Source organism: Aspergillus costaricaensis (genome assembly GCF_003184835.1).
Source record: "Aspergillus costaricaensis CBS 115574 unplaced genomic scaffold BO79scaffold_1, whole genome shotgun sequence".
NCBI classification, from domain to species: Eukaryota; Fungi; Ascomycota; class Eurotiomycetes; order Eurotiales; family Aspergillaceae; genus Aspergillus; species Aspergillus costaricensis.
The window spans coordinates 364491-384035 of record NW_020291801.1 but is presented as its reverse complement, the minus strand read 5'-3'; the positions used below and the strand labels follow the sequence as shown (position 1 = coordinate 384035).

The window sequence follows — 19545 nt, the reverse complement described above, 5'->3', positions numbered from 1 at the left end:
TACGGTAGTATAATATCACTACGAGTGTGGTATTGAGACCGAGGACCAGGGCCGCCAACACAATAATCAGCTACAACGGGAACTGGACACACAATTGGACGTAACTGATTATGCTTGTCACCTAGGGAGCTTTCATAATCGTTGATTGTGCCTAAGCAGCTACGTTCGCAAAACACGTTCATCGAGAGTTCGAGTGAGTGCGCGTATATGAGCCGGAAGGAGGTCGTCAAGGTACCACAACGCATGCTCTGATGAGGCAGCATAATGTGTATAGCGACCCAGAGCACAGCTTTATGATTAGATTATGTGATCTTATTTGTGTGCAAGACAAATTGGACAACTTACCACATGAGGTATGGTGAAGTCCATCGACTAGTATCATTAGGACTCTCGTCTAAGCAAGACATCTGGAAACGGCTCGGCCCGGCAAACGACCCAGGTCACTACCGTAGAACTTGGGCGTCACTAATTTAGCTTCATCTTGGATCATCGGAACCTCGGCTTGAGTGGGGGTGCAATTCGTGCAAACATATCACGTGCATGATTCGCTTCGGCGGCTCTTAAAATATTTTCCCACATGCCAATTTCTTTTCCCTTTCTTCTTGACACCACGCAGACGACAACGGACACGCCAGAGGTGGCAAAGATGGTGCCTGCATCATCTTATTTGCTTGCTCGGAAGCAGACATGAGGAGTTCATTGGCCTTGCTTTGATGTAGGCGGGTTTCTGAAACTGTTTCGTGTCAGCGATGCGACCAGCTGGCAGCCTCGTCGCACAGGGTTCCTGGCGAGGTCTGCGCGCCGTCTAGCTTTCTTTTCGTCTCTTTTCCAATTTTTTTACGACTCCCCCTTTTTCTGGGTCTTCCAGGCAACAGGTAAGCGCAGCGCTTTTTTCTTTTTCTACCCCTTTTCTACATGGGTGTTACTGGGGGCTATCTGCCCACAATGATGAACACCATACCAATAAGCATAGTTCACCTGAGATCTTCGGATTGTTGAACGAAAACTGTATACCATCTTTCACCTTTATCTGATACACACACACCCATTGTTGCGTCATTGTCTGCTATTCAAATTGGAATATCGTTCGAGAACCAATCGCTGACATTGCATGCTTTAGGATGGCTAGAACTGAACGGTGCGGGAATATACGGCGTAGAACGGGATACCCATAATTTAGAATTTTAATTTGAGAGAGAGCGGGATTATTGAAATTGTGATGAATCCAATCCAACCCTGATTATTGAACTTCCAGCTTATTCTGAGACAAGCGTAAAAGAAACTTCCCGGCAGTCCCGTAATTAAATCCATCACATTGCTGCCCAACTTCCCGTGGTGTCAAGTCTTGCTTGCGCCGGTGGATGAAGCCCGGAGTGCAGCTGTCAACTAATATCCGGAAGAAGGATGTGAGGTTCCTCATCATGAAACGTAGCAAACATGACAGTCAAACTGGATGGCACAACCCCTCCCCCTCCTTTTCTTTCGCAGCAAGCGGCGAGATTGGGCGAAGCGAGCCGCTGTGGCATGAAGCAACACGCTGTCCCGGGGAAGGAGGGGCAATTGTCAATTATGTGCAGTAGCTGCGACAAGCGAGATCCCTGTTCCGCGAGATGTAGGAGGGGATTGACGTGGTGGGCATCATAGCCAAAGGATGAAGCCAAAGTTGGCATCCTTTCACGAGGGAAAGCGGGGCCGCCGAGGAAATGCCGATGACTGGCTGGCAGGTACAGGGATAGCCCTGCACGCGACAAACCACGGGGAACGCTCAGGAAGGGCTCGGCGCCAATCATTTAGGATTGCCAATCCTGCCGGCTGAGGGGCTTTGCTGCCGGTGATGCAACACTGCAGCCCATCTTCCTCTTGGCCGCCAATCATACTCCTTGGATAGGTGGAGGACGGGTGAGGCCCGCCTCACCGCTAGATTGAGCAATTGCCCGGGTGGTGCCGTTGCCAAATGATACCTTTAGATACATCCACCCACCGGCCACGTCAAGCCCCTCCATGATGGGCGACTTCCGAGAATCATTGGCAGAGAGGGACCGGACAACACCACCTGGCGCTGCACCACAATCACCGCCATGTCTCGCAGCGCCAAATCATCATGCTCGATACGGCCAGTGAGGCAGCCGGCTGCAGCAAGCATGCACCTCCGGCACACGCTTGGACGCACCGTCTCCTCCGATAGCCCCCCACGCCTGGCCTCCTGAACGAGACTCCAGCCGGTTCCCTCGCCTCTAAAAGGCCGTCCTTTCCCCTCCAGATGGAATTCTTCTCGACCTTTCCTATTCTCCTCATCATCATCACACCAGACTCAAAGAAGAAATCCGACTTTGCCCACTCTTGATACCCAACGAACCCAAGATACCCCCTTTTACTTTCCATTGATCTTCTCTTACTCCACACACTCAACATATCCAAAACACACACACTACCCCTCCATACTACTTCTGCTAGATTTGTCACAGTCAAATCAGCTCTTGCCTACTACTATCCCATCATCTCCACCTGCTCTCAAGGCTTGAACTACTTCTTGCTTGACTCTTTTTGTTCTTTCTCTGTTCCTTCAAGTGTCCAATCCGTGGATCTTGGAAAAGAAAAGAAACTACTTGCCCTCCCCTCCTGGCTAGATCAACCCTTGAACTGCCCTTCTGGAAACCCAGTCCGTATCCTGGATAGGATTTGCTTGCTTTGTTTTGTTTTTCGCTCCTCCCAGGCTTTAGTCTGAGTATACGGCAACACAATAACAGGTAGTCCCCTCATCACTCTCCTTTTGTCTGCTTGCTTTGATTCTGCTTTTCTTTCTCTTGCTTTTGTCCCTTTCTGCGATTGTTTGCATTTCGAAACCCCTGGATCCGCTTGTATCGACAATCTTTCAACGACAGCATCACTATAGAGGACCCCTGGACTCTTGAATCTCTTTGCTTCCGCTGGATTCTTCCGTCGAAGCGACGGATTGACGAAAACATGTGACCATGGAATTCATTTGCTTGTCCACAGCAGCCGCTGTGTGACTGGACACTCTTGAGTGTTGTTTAATGTTGCACACTCAATTTTCGATTACCCCTGGACTATCCTTTCTGCCTGGGACCACCGGATCTCTCCTCACTAAGCCTAGTGGGAGTTTTGGACATTTGCCTTGGACCCCTTTTTTGTTGGCCTGTTTTCTCCGTTCCCGATTTGGATTTCCCACCGTTCTGGATTAGAAGCCGTCTCTGGAAATAGCAATGACACACAATGAACTCCGACCTTGGATTTTTTCGATCAAAACATCACTGGATCTCGACATTTAATGGACTGAACCGTTGATCAACTTATGTGTTGCATCTTATCACTTGATACCCCTTTGTAGTCTGGACCCCTGGATGGATACCTTAACCGAGACTAGACGACCCGATCTACTGCAGCTGCAGCTTTGACGCCGGAAACAAGCACCACGGACATGTTGCCGCTTTTGCCGATCGCTTTACTGGTTATGACCTCAGATATTTCCTGGATTAACAACAGTGCACCCCTTCTCATGGACCAAGCGGTAACCTCCCTGGATTGATCTACACACGACATCCTCTTGGTTGGTGTGCCTCGACCTTAAAGCTTGCATGAATGATTTATCTGACTGATTATAGGCCCTTTTACGCAACATGGATCCCAGATGCAGACCATCGTTCACTCTCTGTCATTGTTTCAACAGCGATTAGGTGTAGATGTACTGACTCTTAATTACTTTCTAGTGCTTGCCATTTGTTTTCCAGCTTGTCTGGTATTAGAACACCCACACACAATGTCCACCAAGATCAAGAACGACCCAGAGAACATGTCTTTGTCCCAGTCATCTTTGCACACTATGGACCACTTGTCTCAGCCGAGACAAAACCAAATGATCCCAGGGATCCCCAACATGGCCTCCAGAGGAATCCAGGATGATGAACTTTCGAGCCAGGACAATTTCTCCTTGTGTTCAAGCACACACCCCAACCACGGGACCCCCAATGACTTGAAGGGGTGGTCTCTGAGCGACGTGGATGCACTTGACAGTGGTGCGATGTCCAAACCAGAGTCCCCGGAAGTCCAGATGCTCTCTTTCTCTTTCTCTCAGCAACTGCTGCCATCGACCGTTGGCCCTAGTGATGTAATGTATCATCACGCCGGATCCGATTTCTCAGGCATTCAGGATGTGACTGAGCAAAATGACCTGGATTTCTCCCATGCACATGACTTCAACCACTACTCCTCATTGGTTGACCTCTCTGCCTTTGATAATGAAGTTTATGGCCAGAATGGTACCCAGTCCTCTTGCACTCCTGATGATACTCTCTCCAGCCACAGCTCTCATGCGGATGACGGCCACCTGGCCGGCAATGAGGCGTGGAACTCGATGAACTACCACGGATCATCCATGGATCAATATACCACCGGCATGTTCCAATCAGTGCCTGTTTCTCCCCCCTTGTCTGACGCCAGTAATGATGTTTCTGTTACTTCCTCTTGCTCTGCCTCTGGATACCCCACCTTCATGAGCCATGAAGATGCTATGCTCAAAGATGTTACAACCACTCCCGTTGGAAGCCATGGAATCAACCTAGGAGACCCATTGTTCCCCCTCACTCCCCCCTTGAGTGAGCAGGACCCCAACAGGTTAGTATTTCTCTATCGCATTTGCAGCTGTGAGCAGCCGATTCTGACCCCCAACAGAACCATTCGGGCAACCAAGAATGCACGTAGGCCAGCCCTGCAGACTTCCATGTCCCAGACCCAGGTCAAGCAGGATCCTGAATTTTTCCCACCCCTGCCCGTCAAGGAAACGCTCCGCCAGAAAGCCAAGGAGGGCTCTGATCTCCGGAACCCCCGGGATCACCCTTACTACTCCCTGCCCACCCACAGTGATGGAAAGTACTACTGCCCCTTTGCCAACGGAGAGAAGCCTTGCAACCACCCCCCGACTACTCAGAAGTGTGCCTATCAGTAAGTCAAACCTGCAGCGCTTCGATGAAGCATCGAAACTAATCGTGCAACAGCAAATACTTGGACTCCCACTTGAAGCCCTACCGCTGCAAGGTGGCCGCCTGCATGGATGCCCAGCTGCAGTTCTCTTCGAACGCATGCCTTTTCCGCCACGAGCGCGAAGCCCATGGATTCCACGGTCACGGAGATAACCCCCACCTGTGCCTGTTTGAGGGTTGTGACAGGTCGGTGCCCGGCTACGGATTCCCCCGCAGGTGGAATCTGTTCGACCACATGAGACGTGTGCACGACTTTGCCTCTTCGGACAGGCACAGCTCCCCGGATGCTTCCCCTACCACTGGACCGGCCAAGAAGAAGGAGACGGGCGGACGCAAGCGTAGAGTTGCTGGGGTCACTGGAGCCCCCACCATGAAGCGCACTCGTTCCACCCAGTCCCAGACCAACCCTCTCAAGGCTGCCCAGCAGACTTCTGCTCACCACAACCAGAGACTCCAGAATGCGGAGAGAAACTACTACAACTGCCGGTCCCGGCTACTTGAGGAGCTCACCAACATCACGCCCCAGGATTCTTCCATGCATGAGAAGGTCAATGCCAGCCTTCAGGAGCTCATTACCCTTGGACTCAACTACCGCCACATTGAAGCCAGCCAGGCTGCGGCTCAGATCGCTCACGGTCTCCCTGCTTGAATGCTTTACTGAGACGATCATTTGAAGTCTTTTTTAAAATTTGTCTTCCCAGGCATCGCCGAGTGCTGGATGGTTCTCATAGGAAGGATCTCATGGTAACGGGAAAGAGCCGTGATGGATAGAAGTTTCATGGAAAGCGTCCGTGAAAGATCATTCTCTGACCATCGGTTGGATTTCTTATTTCATTCCAAAGGATCCTTGGCCTCCTGCAGCTGCCCGGAGAGCTCCCCGCTCCAGCCACAGTGTGTCCACGACGCATCTCGCGGCTTCTCCCTCGGTGATGCGGATCTGATCCCATCATCTAGAGGGTTATCTTCTAGACCATTACCGGACTCACTACGGTGTAGGTTGGTATGGTGGAAGCATTGATCGGGGACGACAGCTCTGGGCGGTCGGATAGGAGATGCCTCCTAAGTCCTTCATCATTGTCTTGTGACAGTTTACGTTTCATGTACGCGCAGCTTGCTGCGCATGGTTCTGTAAAAACCTTTTATTCAATTTCTGTGTATCTTCTTGCTTTTGGGCGTGGTTTTGCTTGCTACTTTTTGGGTATCGATGCGAAGCATCGACCTTCATCTCGGGCCTATGTTTGAAAGAGGTCGACCAGAGAGAAGAAAAAAATATGGGAACGGGGCGAATTGGAAATACAGGGATGATGGTTTTGTATATGGGATTTTGGGATTTCGATATGGATATAGATGACGGGTTTTTCGTTCATGTATAGGTGCAGGTCGTGGAACAGGAGGCCTGCCATTATTCTATGTATTGGGAGTTCATACGTGCATTTTGTCCTGTGAATATTCTTTGTTTCTCTTGCACCTTTTTTTACGGATTATTCAATCCCCGCTTTGGATATAGCTTGACTACTTACTCATGTTTCTGAGGGTCGCTGTCTCTAGTTTTCTACTCTACTTCCCTGCTAGCGGGGATCAAAAGTTTTGCTATTTTCTTCCTACTATTCATCTACCTTTCCAACTTCAGTAAAGCTGTAAATTGTAATCTTCTTCTGAAAGATACGACAAATACCCAGAATCGAGAAGTTCATTCAATACAGACACTCGCCCATCATCATTCATAACAAACGTCTGTCAAGTAACCTGCCAGTAGGCCTATAGCTAGACGTTATTTGCAGTAAGCTATAATGAAAATGACGCTCTCTAAATACTTGCAAAACACACGCTTCTATGGTTAACTTTTCCCATCCGTCTCTATCACATCACTATAAACAAGCCTTCCCCTTAACGACTCCCTCTAACGAGAGAACACATTCCAACAAACCAATCACAAAATAATAACAGGACTCTTGAAAAATGCGATTACTCGCTCTCCGCCCCAAACTCCGCATTCAGAAACCTCACAAAAGCATCCGGCACCTGCTCAGCCGTCAACCCGCCCTTACTCGATGCATGCGCCCCCTGCACATACGCCCGATTCAATGCAATCCACTGCCTCCTCAATCTCTGCAGTCTCGGCAACGCAAGAATGCCGCCTGCGCCGGCTAGTTCATCCGTCGTGCCGGACGTAGCCACATGCGCCGGAACGTAAACGGGCATGGACGCCTCCGGGACGGGGATGCTTATTCCCCGGCCATTACTGCTGCTGCTGCTGCTGTTGCCGTCTTGGCACTGCGCGAGCGCGGCTTCAGCAGAGGGATTGGCGAGAGTAAAGCTGCGGATGGCGGAGACGATGGCTGAGGTGCGCTTTTCCATGTTGTAGAGGGCTGTGGAGTCTGTGGCGGCGGGGAGGGCGGTTGCTTGGTGGGGTTTGATTTTGGGACGGTTGGTGCGGAATGTAGAGGGAGCGGCTGTTGTGATGGTGGTGCTTGCTGCTGAGGAGAGGCTGGTGTTGTTGAGGGCTGAGGTGAGGGTTGATACGGTGGTGTTGGAGTCGGGGGTGGTTGTTGCTGAAGGGTGCGGGATGCCGGTTAGGGCTGTCCAGATTTCGGCGATTGGGGGGGAGGCGTCGGTCCAGGGGACGGTGAAGAGGGGCTTGTCCCAGCGGCTGTGGATGCTGGGTTCTTCGTAGCGGAAGATGAGGTTGTTGAGGAGTTCCGGGGGATAAGGGTCTTCTTGGTCGGAGGTGGGTTCGGTGGTGGATGGTGTCGCTTCGGCGTCAGGCTGGGGAGTGTTCTCGTTGTTATTGTCGTCTGTGTCTTTTTGACGGCGGAGTCGTGCCTCGTTGTTTGCGACGCATTGGTCGATGGGGGTGCCGACATGGACCTGGTGGTGATTGTGTTAGTATGCGTTGCTTGCTGGTTGTTGTTGAAGGAGGATGAGGGAGGGCATAGCATAGCATACCACGCAACATGTTGTCCCTAGTGCCTTCGCCTCACACCACAGCTGATACCGGTATCCTTTGATGTAGTTCATTCCGTCGAGGATCACGAAACTGTCCTTGCCGAGGGCGCGCTTCGCCCGCGCATACGCCACGCCTCGGGTCTCCTTTTCGGTGCGGGCATGGTCGTAGACGGTTCGCGGATGGGAGGGATCATGAGTAGGCACGACGTGGATCTTGTAGCGGGGTTTTGTGGAGGGGAGAGCGCCGGTGTTGAAGAGCTCGGTTTGGGTTTCTTCGAGCTGCGTTGCGAGTTGGTTGGCGCGGTAGGTGAGGCCGGAGCAGGGATAGCCCGTCAATACTATGAGCTATGGTTGGTTAATGCGGATCAATTGCAAGAAATTGAGGGAATGTACCGGCATGATGAGAGGGAGGGGGAGCGATAAACAGTTGTGGTCGGTTGCTGATGTTGCGCGGTGGATTTGCGGCGGAGATTGAATTATTGGAAGTTATTTTTGCGCGGGGCGGCTCGGTGGGGTCCATGTGACTGACGGCTCTATACAGTTGGAACAAGCACAACATTATCTACTTTCAAACTTGCTCGCTCTAAAGCAGATATTGCCATGTCTATTTTGCATTTTATCGCTAATATAACCAACTTTTATTGTAGGCGTATCTATTTGTCTACACGTCTCAAAGCGAGTCATGACTCATAAACTCATCCATTTCCTCCAACGCCAGTATGCTATTTCAACTCCTCCTCTGCCCAGCGAAGTTCATATCCAAAGACCGTCCTTCTCAAACGTTCATCCTAGAGTATGTTAGCCAATTTGCCAGTTAACCAGGTGGGGGAACTACACTTACACCTGGGTCGTTCTCGAACAACACCTCATCCATAAGCTTCTCAAATATCTTAGTTACTTGGAAGCCATTCTCCTCCGCCAGCGGGAAAAACTTCTCCGTCTTGGGCAGCAGCCATGGCTCATATGGCGTGAAGATCACCAGCGCCACGGCCTCCTTGGTCCGCTTCATGGTCTCCCGCATCGTCTTGATCAGATTCGGATGCTCGCGATGACTGTACACCACATCTGCCATGATAAGCACATCAAATCCCGTCGCACCAGCGGGCAGGCACGCAAGCAGCGGCTCTACAGGGTTTCCCCATTTATATCCATCAACGTGGAGGGAGCCAGGGGTCGCGATCTGAGACTCAGCCAACGAGGCATTGTAGCGCATGTTTTGGACAAGATCCAGGTCCGGGTAGTCGGTCATCACGGTGGTGCGGGCGCCCAGAATGGCGCTGACGATACTCGGGACACCGGCGGCGGCACCGATTTCGAGGACATCCTTCCCCTCAATTAGTGTGCTGGCGCGTTCCTCGATGTAGTGGGAGCTGGTTCGGCCGGCGTTCCAGAGGAGGTTTCCCTAGAATGAGCGGTTAATGAGTGAAACCGAATGAACCATGAGCTACCAAGAGTGCCGTACATATAGAGGATGGCTACCAACAAGGCGCACGCGCACTTTTTGGCCGGAGAGCATGTGATGCTCTGCAAAGGTGGGCTCGGGCTCGGGTTCATAGAAGCCCTCGGGGTCCTCGAACATGGCCGCCGTGTCAAAATTGTCTTCTTCCGCCATGGTGATCAGATGCGAGCCTAGCTCCAGCGGATGAGTAAATCGATCTGGTGAGGATGTGAATGTCGCATGATGGGCGATGGAGCGGTGATGCGCACCGAATAATGAATTCTCGAATGCGAATCTCAGGGTGGAGTCTTTTTTCGTGGTGGGGGATTACCGTAAAGGGACTAGCTCGTGTGATTGATCCAGAGAGCAGTCACCTGACCTCACGTACCATTCAGCCGAGGCATCGCCGCGTAATACGGTCACGGTACCTGCATCTCCCAGGCAAACCCCGCGTGGGGTCGGGCGGAGAGACCGCCTCGCATACCGGCCGGGTAATTATCGGCATTACCTTGTCGCGAAATTTTTGCTGGCCGATGGTTGCTTTTCAAATGCAACGCAACAGGAAGACTAAAGAAAAGAGAGCAATCATTAGTAGTCACAATAGTCTGATGGTTTTCAGCTCCTCGCGACGGGGGATTGTCGATCATCGTCAACTGAACTGATCTCCGCTTTGACTAGTTCGATGATTGTCCTTTCCCCCCTCCCTCGCTAACTCTCAGTATATTAACGCCTGATTGACCTTGCGTCCCAAAAGTACGATCCCGACCAATTGATCGCAGCGCCCCGACTATCTGTGACTATCGCAACCGTCCCTCACTTTCCGGTTCAGCGTCATCCGTTCGTGGAAATTCCACTTATCAGCCTTTAGCCTTGTCGGACGTCATACCGCGGCCTTCTGGGACGAGCCCCACGTGTTGCTACTTTTCCTTTGCTGGCTGGCGCTTTTTCTTTCTTTCTCTTCTGCCGGCCTCTTTTCCTTCTTTCTTCTCCCCTCATCACGCCATCTTCTATACGCCAGCGATCAGGCTAAGGCGACTAACGACTCCACCGGATCAGTCCATTCAATCCCCGATACCCTCTCTACGCCTGGACTGCGATCTCATCCCGCCAGCTGAGCCTAGCCTTTTGCTCCCTTGTCGCTCCCTCCCCATCGCGATCGCTGCCGCCCTCATAGACTTCTCACATCGCTATCGTCCTTATCACCACCACCTCTCCTTCACCATAGATATAGAGAGAATACAACATGGACGGCTCCTCCCGCACTTTGACTCCCTTCAACCAACCTCAGTCCACCGCACACGTCTCACCAGGATACTCATCGCAACCTCATAACACTCTGGGTCTCGCAGCCGCAGCCGCCGCCGCCGCAGTCAACAGCCAAACCGCCCAGATGCAGCTTCAATCTCAACCTCCTACTGCAAACGCCAGCGAGCAACAAAACCTCACCGATCTTTCACAAACCTCTGCTGCTGCTGCAACAATGGGCCAGCCTGCAGCGGACAACTACCCCCACCAAGTCACTGGGTCGGGCGGTCCCACGGCGACAGCACCATTCTTACGAGACTTTAGTCTTGTTGCAGAGGCAGCCAAGCGGGCACAAATGTCCGTGATGGTGCGAGATCTGGAGAGTGTCACGCTATAAATGGCATCAGCTGGGAGAAGTGCACCCCTGACATCATTGTTTATCTCGGGGTGGGAGCACGGGACCAATATGACTGATAGATCGGATGGGACCGTTGATGAGATAGAGGATATCTATCATCTCCATATATTATTTTCTTTTTTGATTAGAGAGGAGTGCGTGGTGTATATTTGCGGTTCATTTATCTATGGGTGGGGTTGGGTGTTGTATCTCTTTTTGGATTCGTCTCTTCAGTCTGCTTTACACCTCGGTTCACCTTCTACCTATCCACTACTCATCTCTTCTTTACAGGCTGATTTCTTTGCGTTGGGTGAACTGCAATTATTCTGATTGGCGAGCACATACACATTATATTATTTATTATTACTGTAGGTACAGGTACTTACTCCATTACGTTCTAATTATTTCCACTTTGATTGGACACTACTACCAACACCACTCCTGTCCATTAATCTATCTAGTATCTACTCCAAATTAACTAATCTATCCTTCCTTTCGGGCTTAACGGTCGGCGGAAACCAAACCAAACCAAGTCAGCCACTTACCTACAACGGAGTACTAGCACTGATAATCAGTATATTAAACCCCCTCATTTCGGAAATTCCACTCCATCCATTCATCCCTTTCCCTTCCAACAATAGTTCTTTATGGTGTCATAATTCATTTCCTACCAAAAGCTTGACCCCTCCCAAAACGCCCGGACAGTTACTAAACTAGTCTAGTAAACTAATTCCCTGCTGTACTAAGACTAAGCCACTGAACAAGGAGGCCAAAACCGGAAATTAAACACAACTAAGGTAACCGCCCCTTTTCCAATTCCGACCAATTTGTACGACACCCACTTGTCCCATTTGCACTACTACTTACCTGGTACTTGGATACAGCGTACAAATAGGTAGGTAGATTAGTTTCGAGTCCAATGTAAGTATGTATAGGTATTCCAGAAGTAACCGGTTAGTTGGTCTAGTAATTAGTAGTCTGGGGATAACCGAGTCATACATTCATTCATTTGTGCAACTAAAACCTGTCTCCTTACACACTAAAGTACTAACTACTACTATCACCCCTGCACTTCCCGGCGCTTAGGCACAGCATTACTATTGTTCTGGTACCTTCTTTTTCTTCTTCTTCCCCCTCCCCTCAGTTCCCTTCATTCGCCTAGAATAGATTGAGAAGGTAGCCTACTTCGCCTGTTAGTTTGTAAGTTCAATACCCCGGAAATTCAGGAATTGCAAGGCAAAACTAAGAAAAAAACCAAGTATTGGCTAGAAAGTTAAACCGTGAGGGGAAAGGGGGGGCAGGGGAAGGGAAAACAAGGCAGAGACCCTTGTCACCTGTTCTTGTTCTTGTTCTTTCCCCCACTTATGTCTATTGTACTGGGTACTTACTACTTACTTACCTACTAAGGAATCCCTTGATGGATGGACCGGTTATGGTGATGATGATGGTATTTGTGTGCAACCATATTAACGTCTACAATACTGCCATATTATGATTATGTGTAGAGGATCACCCCACCAGATCATATCTTAATACAACAGAATAAGACGAGACTAGTTAGTACTACATATGTCGCGATAGCGATAACGAGGGTGCAATTTACGGTTAAGCGCGGAGGGGTAACTTTACGATAATGATAAAGGATAAAGGATAACGATAAAACTAGGCAACTAGTAGTAAGTAACTGTGATAGTGATAAGTTGGTTGCATGCAGGTACATGAATAAGCCCGTATTAAATACTGATGAACGAGTGGGTTGATTGGCTGTGCCTGGCGTGGTGTGTGGGTGGATATGATGAACTGTACATCTTATATTCAGTTACTATTCTTAGAGTATGGTATACAACAGGTGATTTGACTACTATTACTGCAGTGGATAGTATTTCTTTTGGAACTCTTTGTTCATTGATGCAGGTGTGTATATGAAACATGATGGTTTTTTGTGGAGATGAAAATAAACAATAAGGCTATACAATGCCGCCCGCCCATGCAGTATGAAAATATATGATCATCAATGTAGTATATGTATATACATGATCTATATACAGATGTATACCCGATCACCAAGAGGTGTGAAGGTGAGCATGGGTATGTATATAAATACATGTTTTGGTTGAATGTGCAATTGCGATTCTTCTTCTGCTTGTAGAAGCAAATAATGAATGCGAAGCAAACGGAAACCTGCATATCGAGGTAAAATCAAACTCAAAGCAAGATAAACTTAACACCAAACACCGAGCTAATGCGGACACCCAACCTTGTAAATGGGAATTGAAAATGAGAATTTGAAAAAAATGTATTCAATATTGAAAAGAAATGGGCCCGGTAAGGAAGGTATGGATGAATGTATGATCAAGGAAAGACTTTTGACTGGTATTATAGATCAAAGGATCGAATGATGCTCGCCGCGCCGTGCTGAACTCCGATTATAAAGATGCGGTTTTGGGTTCGTGGGTTGCATGCTTGGGTTGGGATGGGTCGGTTATGTTGGTACTTGTGGTGATGTATGTGCGGGGGCGGCTGTCGGCGTCTATGTGTATTAACTCTCGTCGTGTCGATCAATTAGGATAATGGCGATAGAGATGGTGACAATGATGCAATATCGAGAGTCGATGATGAGATTATATTTGAGTCGATGCCCCAATCAAATTGGGCTGCGAGATACTCCCGGCCTGACCGGGCGTCAACTTCTTCGACCGTCTCGATCCGAAGATGGAAAACCGCCGACTGAGCCTCCTGGAGGGCTCGGAGGCGAATATCGAGAGGGGACGGGGCCTCGGGGGCTGCGGTTCGGCCGCCACAGGCACATCCATAGAAGGCGAGGAGATCGATCCGCTTGATCCGGCAATTTCATCTATCCCGAAGATGGACTGGCGACGCTTGCTCCGGATCTTCTCGCTGCTGGGTTGGAGGGTCAAGTCTTCCTTGATGTCGTCGAGGGCGTGGGAAAAGCGGCGCAGAAGCTTTGGCTTCTCAGCAATAGATGGCGCGCGCTCCTCCAATCCGTACATTTGTAGAGGGGTCGAGTCTGGGGCATCTTCCCTCACGGGGGTCGAGTAGTAGCGGGGGATCTTGTAGTGTTGCGGACGGCGGCGGGGAGCAGGAGGAAACCATACTTGATGGTGAGGAGGGTGTTGCGAGACGGGGCTGCCGGAGAAGGAGGAGCGAGAGGAGTCGGTTGACGAGGAGGTCAACATATTCTTTTGATTGTGGTGGGTGTATACCAGGAACGGATTGAGGGTGGGATAGGACTAGGCGGAAACGATAGTAATAGATACTCCGGGGTAAGAGGATATAGGAGGAGCAGTAGTAGCTGGGGTGGGAATGCAAGTATATTCAAGGATATGCCGCGGAAGCCGAAGACGAATTGAGGAAGAAAAGACTGATGATAGAGCGGCAGGGGGTGGAAAAGAAACGAGAGAATCGGGTGGTGGTTAGTCTAACTCCAGACAAGTCAGACGGTTCGTCTGATCTCGGTGTAGGGATGGGATGGGATGGGGGTTAAAAAATACTTAATACAGGACTATAATTATAGCTCCCAAGCACTAGGGGAGAAAAAGTGGGGACTCGCGGAGTATTCACTGGCTTATTACAGACACAATGGATACTTACCTTACCTGGGGGACTTTTTTTTTCTTGCGGCGTATTCCCGTGTAACCCGTACCGATCGTATGTTGGCCCTTTGTTGCCATCCTTTGTTGCGATGGCGGAGACGAGGAAAAACAGCGTGTGTTTTGTGTCTGTACAGTCTAGTTTGACCGAACCAGACTTTTGCATTGCTTGGTTCCATCTCTCTTCCTCTCCCCCTCCTCCCCCTCCGGTGGTGCTCCGAAAGTGCTGGAGAACTCCGTGGATGGTGGACCAGTTCCAATTTCTCTTGTCTCCTCACTAGAAAAACTACGGTACGGAAGATTTCAACTAACTCCTGATCGAGATCCTGCTAATTACCCTTCGACTGTCTTCCATCCATATCAGATCCTTGTCCTTCCTAACCGCTCGGCTCGCCGTTTGCCGTCTCTAGGAACCCAGCCGATTGGAGTGCACCAACCGCCGTCACTTCTGGGGGATGACGCGGCGATTGAGGCGTCCACCAACGAAATCCAGCAGAGGATTGACAGGTTGATGGCTAGCATTCAGCTGTTTCTATGGATAGATATCAAGATGAAACATGCATTGGAGCATCGCTTGTGCAGCGCCTGCGTATGGGGGGTTATGCCGTTATGGATCAATACGTACGCGGATGATGCACACGATTGCGGCCCATGGACCCATGCTCCACGACAACGACTCACTAGTAATATCATCCCACCGGACACTGCGGGCTAACCAACGCGATACGATTGGGGCTGCGCTCTCTTTTGTGTATGTTTGTATGTATGTTTGGAACAGGCAAGTGTGTCGGTTATTGTTACTCTGTAGGCATCAATAATGAGAGACAGTCCGGTCGGGATGGCGAGATTTTAGTCCACTACTGCTTCCTACTTGCATACTGGGAAGTACTTAAGTATGGATGGTAAAGCTTCCGTATTGGAGTCTTGCAGAATACATTCATACGAAGTGCATACATGCATAGTGACATAATTCCATGGGTTAATGGGGTCATTGAACGGGGGGGGAGACCCCCTAAGAGGGTCAGAACACCACAGCCAGAGTAGGCACTGACTCTGCTTTTGCTTTTTCCCTTTTCTTCCTCACTCGTAAAGCAGTAAATAACAATAATAATCTGTGTAAAACCCACGGGCTGCACTATGACCCAGAAAGGGCCAGAACTAACGGGCTTAGCGTGGAGGTGCAGAGCCAGCCACATTGCCCGTTGCCTGCAAGGTGAAACACCATCCACCAGCTTTGACGAATCAGATGCAGTCACTAGTGCTGAATCGGGGCTGGAACATGATCTCATCGGGTCCTCACGGCTGCTGCGGGTGGGTCCGGACACGGGCATGTGCGTAGCATTGCACAGGGATTGGCCTGCGATGTAGGCGTGACTCCGTTCCGCTCGTAACTGACTTTGGCCTAGGAGGGAAGGTCTGAGGTTTTCTAGCGAGCTCCCACTCCCTCGCTAACTTACTCGTATAGTGCTTACTATCCCCGAAACAGTAACATCTCAAAGCCAAGAAATTTAAGGAAATGAGCTTCAAGGGTGTGCCCCCCTGTTCATGAATCGCTCCGGGGAAATTGGCAATCTTGCATTTACCCTGAAAAACATGAAAAATTCTTTTATACGCTTCGTGGTTGGTTGGTTTAAAATCGGCTGGGGGGACGTCGTCCTGAACCCGAAGCAGCGGCTGCTGGCGTCCCATGGAAAAAGCCAACTGGGGCCATGTCTGAATGCATTTACCAATGGCAGCTGGCCAAGCTGCCACGGCAGCCAGCTGGACATTTTTTTCACCCAACTTTAATGGCCCCGATCAGCCGTGGTTCGCCGATCACGGCACCTTATTGACATGATATCTGCGGCTCAATGGAACCGCAGTACCATAGTATTGTGAAAATAAGTAATTATCATTGTTACTTGTTTTGATTATACGTGGTTTCCATAGACTCCGATGGTGTGATTACCAATTTTCAGTGCCTCTGTTGCGTGAGTCGCTACAGCTTCCCTTGCTCTCTTTCTATTAATGCAGTCCAGAGACGGTAAGTGCCATGAGCGCTGGTCATTCATTACTCAACTCGGAAACCAACTCCGGCTCCGACTGAGCTTGGATCGCATGCAGCGCAAAATGGTGGACACTAATTCTGTCCTCTGCTTCTCACACAGCCTGCCTTTCATCGCCTCCCGAGTCATGGGAGTCCGCGCAAGCACCACCTCAGCCATCACGCCTTTTCCGATGTCTCACCTGCATCAATACCAAGCTTTGTCATTTTGCGAGGATCGCTGGTCAGAGTTTTTTTTCCAGCCAGTGGACTCGGGCAGATCAACCGAGCGGTCATGTTGGCTTCTTTTTCCCGAAAATACGGAATGATTTTTGACACGACATTGGTTTGTTGTCAGCAGGCAGAAGTATACTTTACCTCCAGCCAGCCAGCTAGCCAGCTAGTCTCGTCTTACGGCTATGCAATGTGCCGTACAGCCACCGCTCCGGATCTCCACATTAGTCAACGCTTCTAATGCGCATCTTCCGACCTCCGATGGAGTCTTGAACAGAGCGCAGGCGCGAATGACGCGTTACTTGTTTCGCATCGCACACAATTTGCTATATCAAGTGGCGAGATTACTTCTAGGTCCTGTGGGTTGTGACCGACCTCGGATCTGGCCTGGCCCGTCATGCTCCATACTCTCGCGAGTCGCAACAAGAGCTACGGGTTGTTTACAAATCTCGGATCTAGCCACGATCCCGCCTGTGTGGATCAGATGGGTCACACTGATATTGCACACTGCACAGTACCAAGCATCGGTTGCGATTGATTTCGGACTGCTCCGATTGTTTTTGTGGGCTAACTAGTGAACTTAGTTCTTCTATTCTGCGGTTGAAGATGCTCTGGAATATGTCTGATCCAATATGCTCATTGTTGGCAAGAATGCAGCAATAGACCTCAGGCGCACTGAAGGCTAGTGAATGATGCAGCAACAATTGGTAACCGTTGTCTTGACTCATCGCTTCTCTTTCTGAGAGATTATAGACGAGAAATACATGATCTGCCGCAGCATCCAGCCACTTGCACCTCTCTACCGAGGCAGCTAGAGCTTCAATTGGGCATGTTTGACGACCCAGAGGCATGGCATTATCAAACGAACCATTCTACGAGCCGTCGTTCTAGACACGGCATACCGAATCTAAGATGAGAAGGTCGGACCCTGCGAGCCAAGTCCAGTCCGCACGAACACACTACCTCGCCAGCCAAGAGATTATATTACCCTTATCCACAAGCTAAGTACAGGAACCATTGCAGAGATTTACCGGCACAATGTACTCCACCAAACAGCAACAGCCGCAAGCACAGCGCTGTCGCAAGAATTGATCTATCTTGATGAGAGAAGCTCACCGCAATCGTGATCTAAATGCATGCTATTCTTGGTGGGTTTGTACTACATCGTCTAACCAAGTTTTTACCCTCGATGTCACCTCTACCCAGTCTCCGTCCAACCAACAACCAACACAGCAAACAAAACCCCTCAACGTTCAGCCATCTCATCATCTTATCTCATCTGAGATTTTCTAGCGTTATACAACAGCGCAGATCACGCACCAGCCTTACTTACTCAGAGGACCCCACCCGGCCCAGCCACGGACGATATCGAGTCAGATACAGTGGAGTCCAAGTTGCATCTGATAGATTAGCAGTCGAGACTAGATACTACGTGCCGATAATTCCGATATTTTCCAGCCCCTATTGTAGTTAATTACTAGTCAGTTAAATACTACCTAAGGTACCAGCGCGTGCAAATTCTTCACATTCCCCTATCCCGTAAATTAGACTAGATGGTTTAGTTCATAGTAGTTATATGAAATGAGGACCCGGAAAACCCGACCCCACCCTTCCTTCCCACTGAGTAAGACGAACATCAGCCCGACGGCAACAACCCACTAAACAAACACCCTTTGCCAAGAGAAACAGACTGAAACAGGGGGGGCCGGAGCGGAAATTGCTGGCATTATGTATGTATGTATCTTACCTCTGTAATTCTTCATACTCAAATACCTTGTATGGAAACATTCCCAGGTAAAAAAGCATAGTTACATTGTTGATCAATATCATCTATTTATCTACTATCTATTTGTCCATCCATCTGTAAAGCTGTATATATATTGTCTGCCTGTACCCCAGTAACTCAATGAATTGACCGATACCTTTTAAATATTACTAGTAAGTACTGGTAGATTGGAAGTAGTAGGCAGATATGCATAAATCTCCGGGCGGGAGGGGATATTCAATCAACACACTCAACTGCAACTGCTGTAACGGATTTGAAGCACTATGTACGTCAATACATTAACAACTGGCATATACATGCATACAAAGATACCAAATATAGAGTTTATTGCTATATATACCTGAATCAGACATGAATGTCTTAGACATTGATGATGATGGGAAGTCATACCCTGCCACAATATGCTATAGCTTATAATTAATACAGTTGGGTGTATGGGTTGGATATTGAGCTGGGGGATTGATATTGTAGGCTGATATTGTTGTAGTAGTATATAAGTTACAGTAGTGCTTAGTAGTGATTGATTTTAGTAGCTAATCATTAAACGCTTACAGTATTTCTTCGTCGCTTACTATAGACACAAGTTCAGTTTGGTTCATTACACCTATAACATAGTATAGTATGATATATATTGTAAAGTCTATAGTAGAATATAGTACCACATTGTATCTCTGATACACATCACACCACACTACCACTTCAACATACAAATAAACAACGTAGTATGATATTCCACCACTACTTCAGCACATTCCCCAACCCAACAACTACTAATAGTACAAAGAACCCCCCTCCCCTCTTTTAGTAAATAAGCAAGTATTGCTACCAACACAGACCCCAAATATAACCTATCAGATTAATCTCCTAA

The 19545-nt window shown here is 49.2% G+C and overlaps 5 protein-coding genes across 5 annotated transcripts; 2 read left to right on the top strand and 3 right to left on the bottom strand.

Annotated features, from left to right (window-relative positions):
- Nucleotides 1-3778: 3778 nt before the first annotated feature.
- On the top strand, nt 3779-5646 carry BO79DRAFT_249357 (putative C2H2 finger domain protein; the record flags this gene model as incomplete). The annotated part of the gene is made up of 3 exons (XM_025685771.1): nt 3779-4632; nt 4690-4959; nt 5013-5646. 3 exons carry the CDS (start codon nt 3779-3781, stop codon nt 5644-5646), a joined length of 1758 nt encoding a protein of 585 aa, XP_025544970.1.
- Nucleotides 5647-6803: 1157 nt separating this feature from the next.
- Nucleotides 6804-8346, bottom strand: BO79DRAFT_184442 (putative RNA polymerase II Elongator complex associated protein Kti12). Its single transcript, XM_025680327.1, has 3 exons — nt 8337-8346; nt 7944-8288; nt 6804-7865 (listed from the first exon to the last, which is right to left on the bottom strand). The coding sequence occupies exons 1-3, from the start codon at nt 8340-8342 to the stop codon at nt 6963-6965; spliced, it is 1254 nt and encodes a 417-aa protein (XP_025544969.1). The 5' UTR covers nt 8343-8346; the 3' UTR covers nt 6804-6962.
- Nucleotides 8347-8574: 228 nt separating this feature from the next.
- On the bottom strand, nt 8575-9555 carry efm7 (putative nicotinamide N-methyltransferase Nnt1; the record flags this gene model as incomplete). Its single annotated transcript, XM_025679083.1, has 3 exons — nt 8575-8731; nt 8785-9345; nt 9406-9555. The coding sequence occupies 3 exons, from the start codon at nt 9553-9555 to the stop codon at nt 8666-8668; spliced, it is 777 nt and encodes a 258-aa protein (XP_025544968.1). The 3' UTR covers nt 8575-8665.
- A 779-nt stretch (nt 9556-10334) lies between these two features.
- On the top strand, nt 10335-11117 carry BO79DRAFT_1026 (uncharacterized protein). Its single transcript, XM_025677878.1, has one exon. It carries the CDS (start codon nt 10625-10627, stop codon nt 11021-11023), a length of 399 nt encoding a protein of 132 aa, XP_025544967.1. The 5' UTR covers nt 10335-10624; the 3' UTR covers nt 11024-11117.
- A 2310-nt stretch (nt 11118-13427) lies between these two features.
- Nucleotides 13428-14314, bottom strand: BO79DRAFT_1021 (uncharacterized protein). The gene has a single exon (XM_025677871.1). It carries the CDS (start codon nt 14218-14220, stop codon nt 13645-13647), a length of 576 nt encoding a protein of 191 aa, XP_025544966.1. The 5' UTR covers nt 14221-14314; the 3' UTR covers nt 13428-13644.
- Nucleotides 14315-19545: the final 5231 nt, after the last annotated feature.

Excerpts from the sequence above, each read along its gene's own strand:
- BO79DRAFT_184442 (XM_025680327.1), bottom strand. Across the intron at positions 7,866-7,943 it reads TAGGGACAACATGTTGCGTG|GTCCATGTCGGCACCCCCAT; the intron begins GTATGCTATGCT and ends AATCACCACCAG.
- BO79DRAFT_1026 (XM_025677878.1), top strand. The coding sequence starts at position 10,625 with ATGGACGGCTCCTCCCGCACTTTGACTCCCTTCAACCAACCTCAGTCC.
- BO79DRAFT_1021 (XM_025677871.1), bottom strand. The coding sequence starts at position 14,220 with ATGTTGACCTCCTCGTCAACCGACTCCTCTCGCTCCTCCTTCTCCGGC.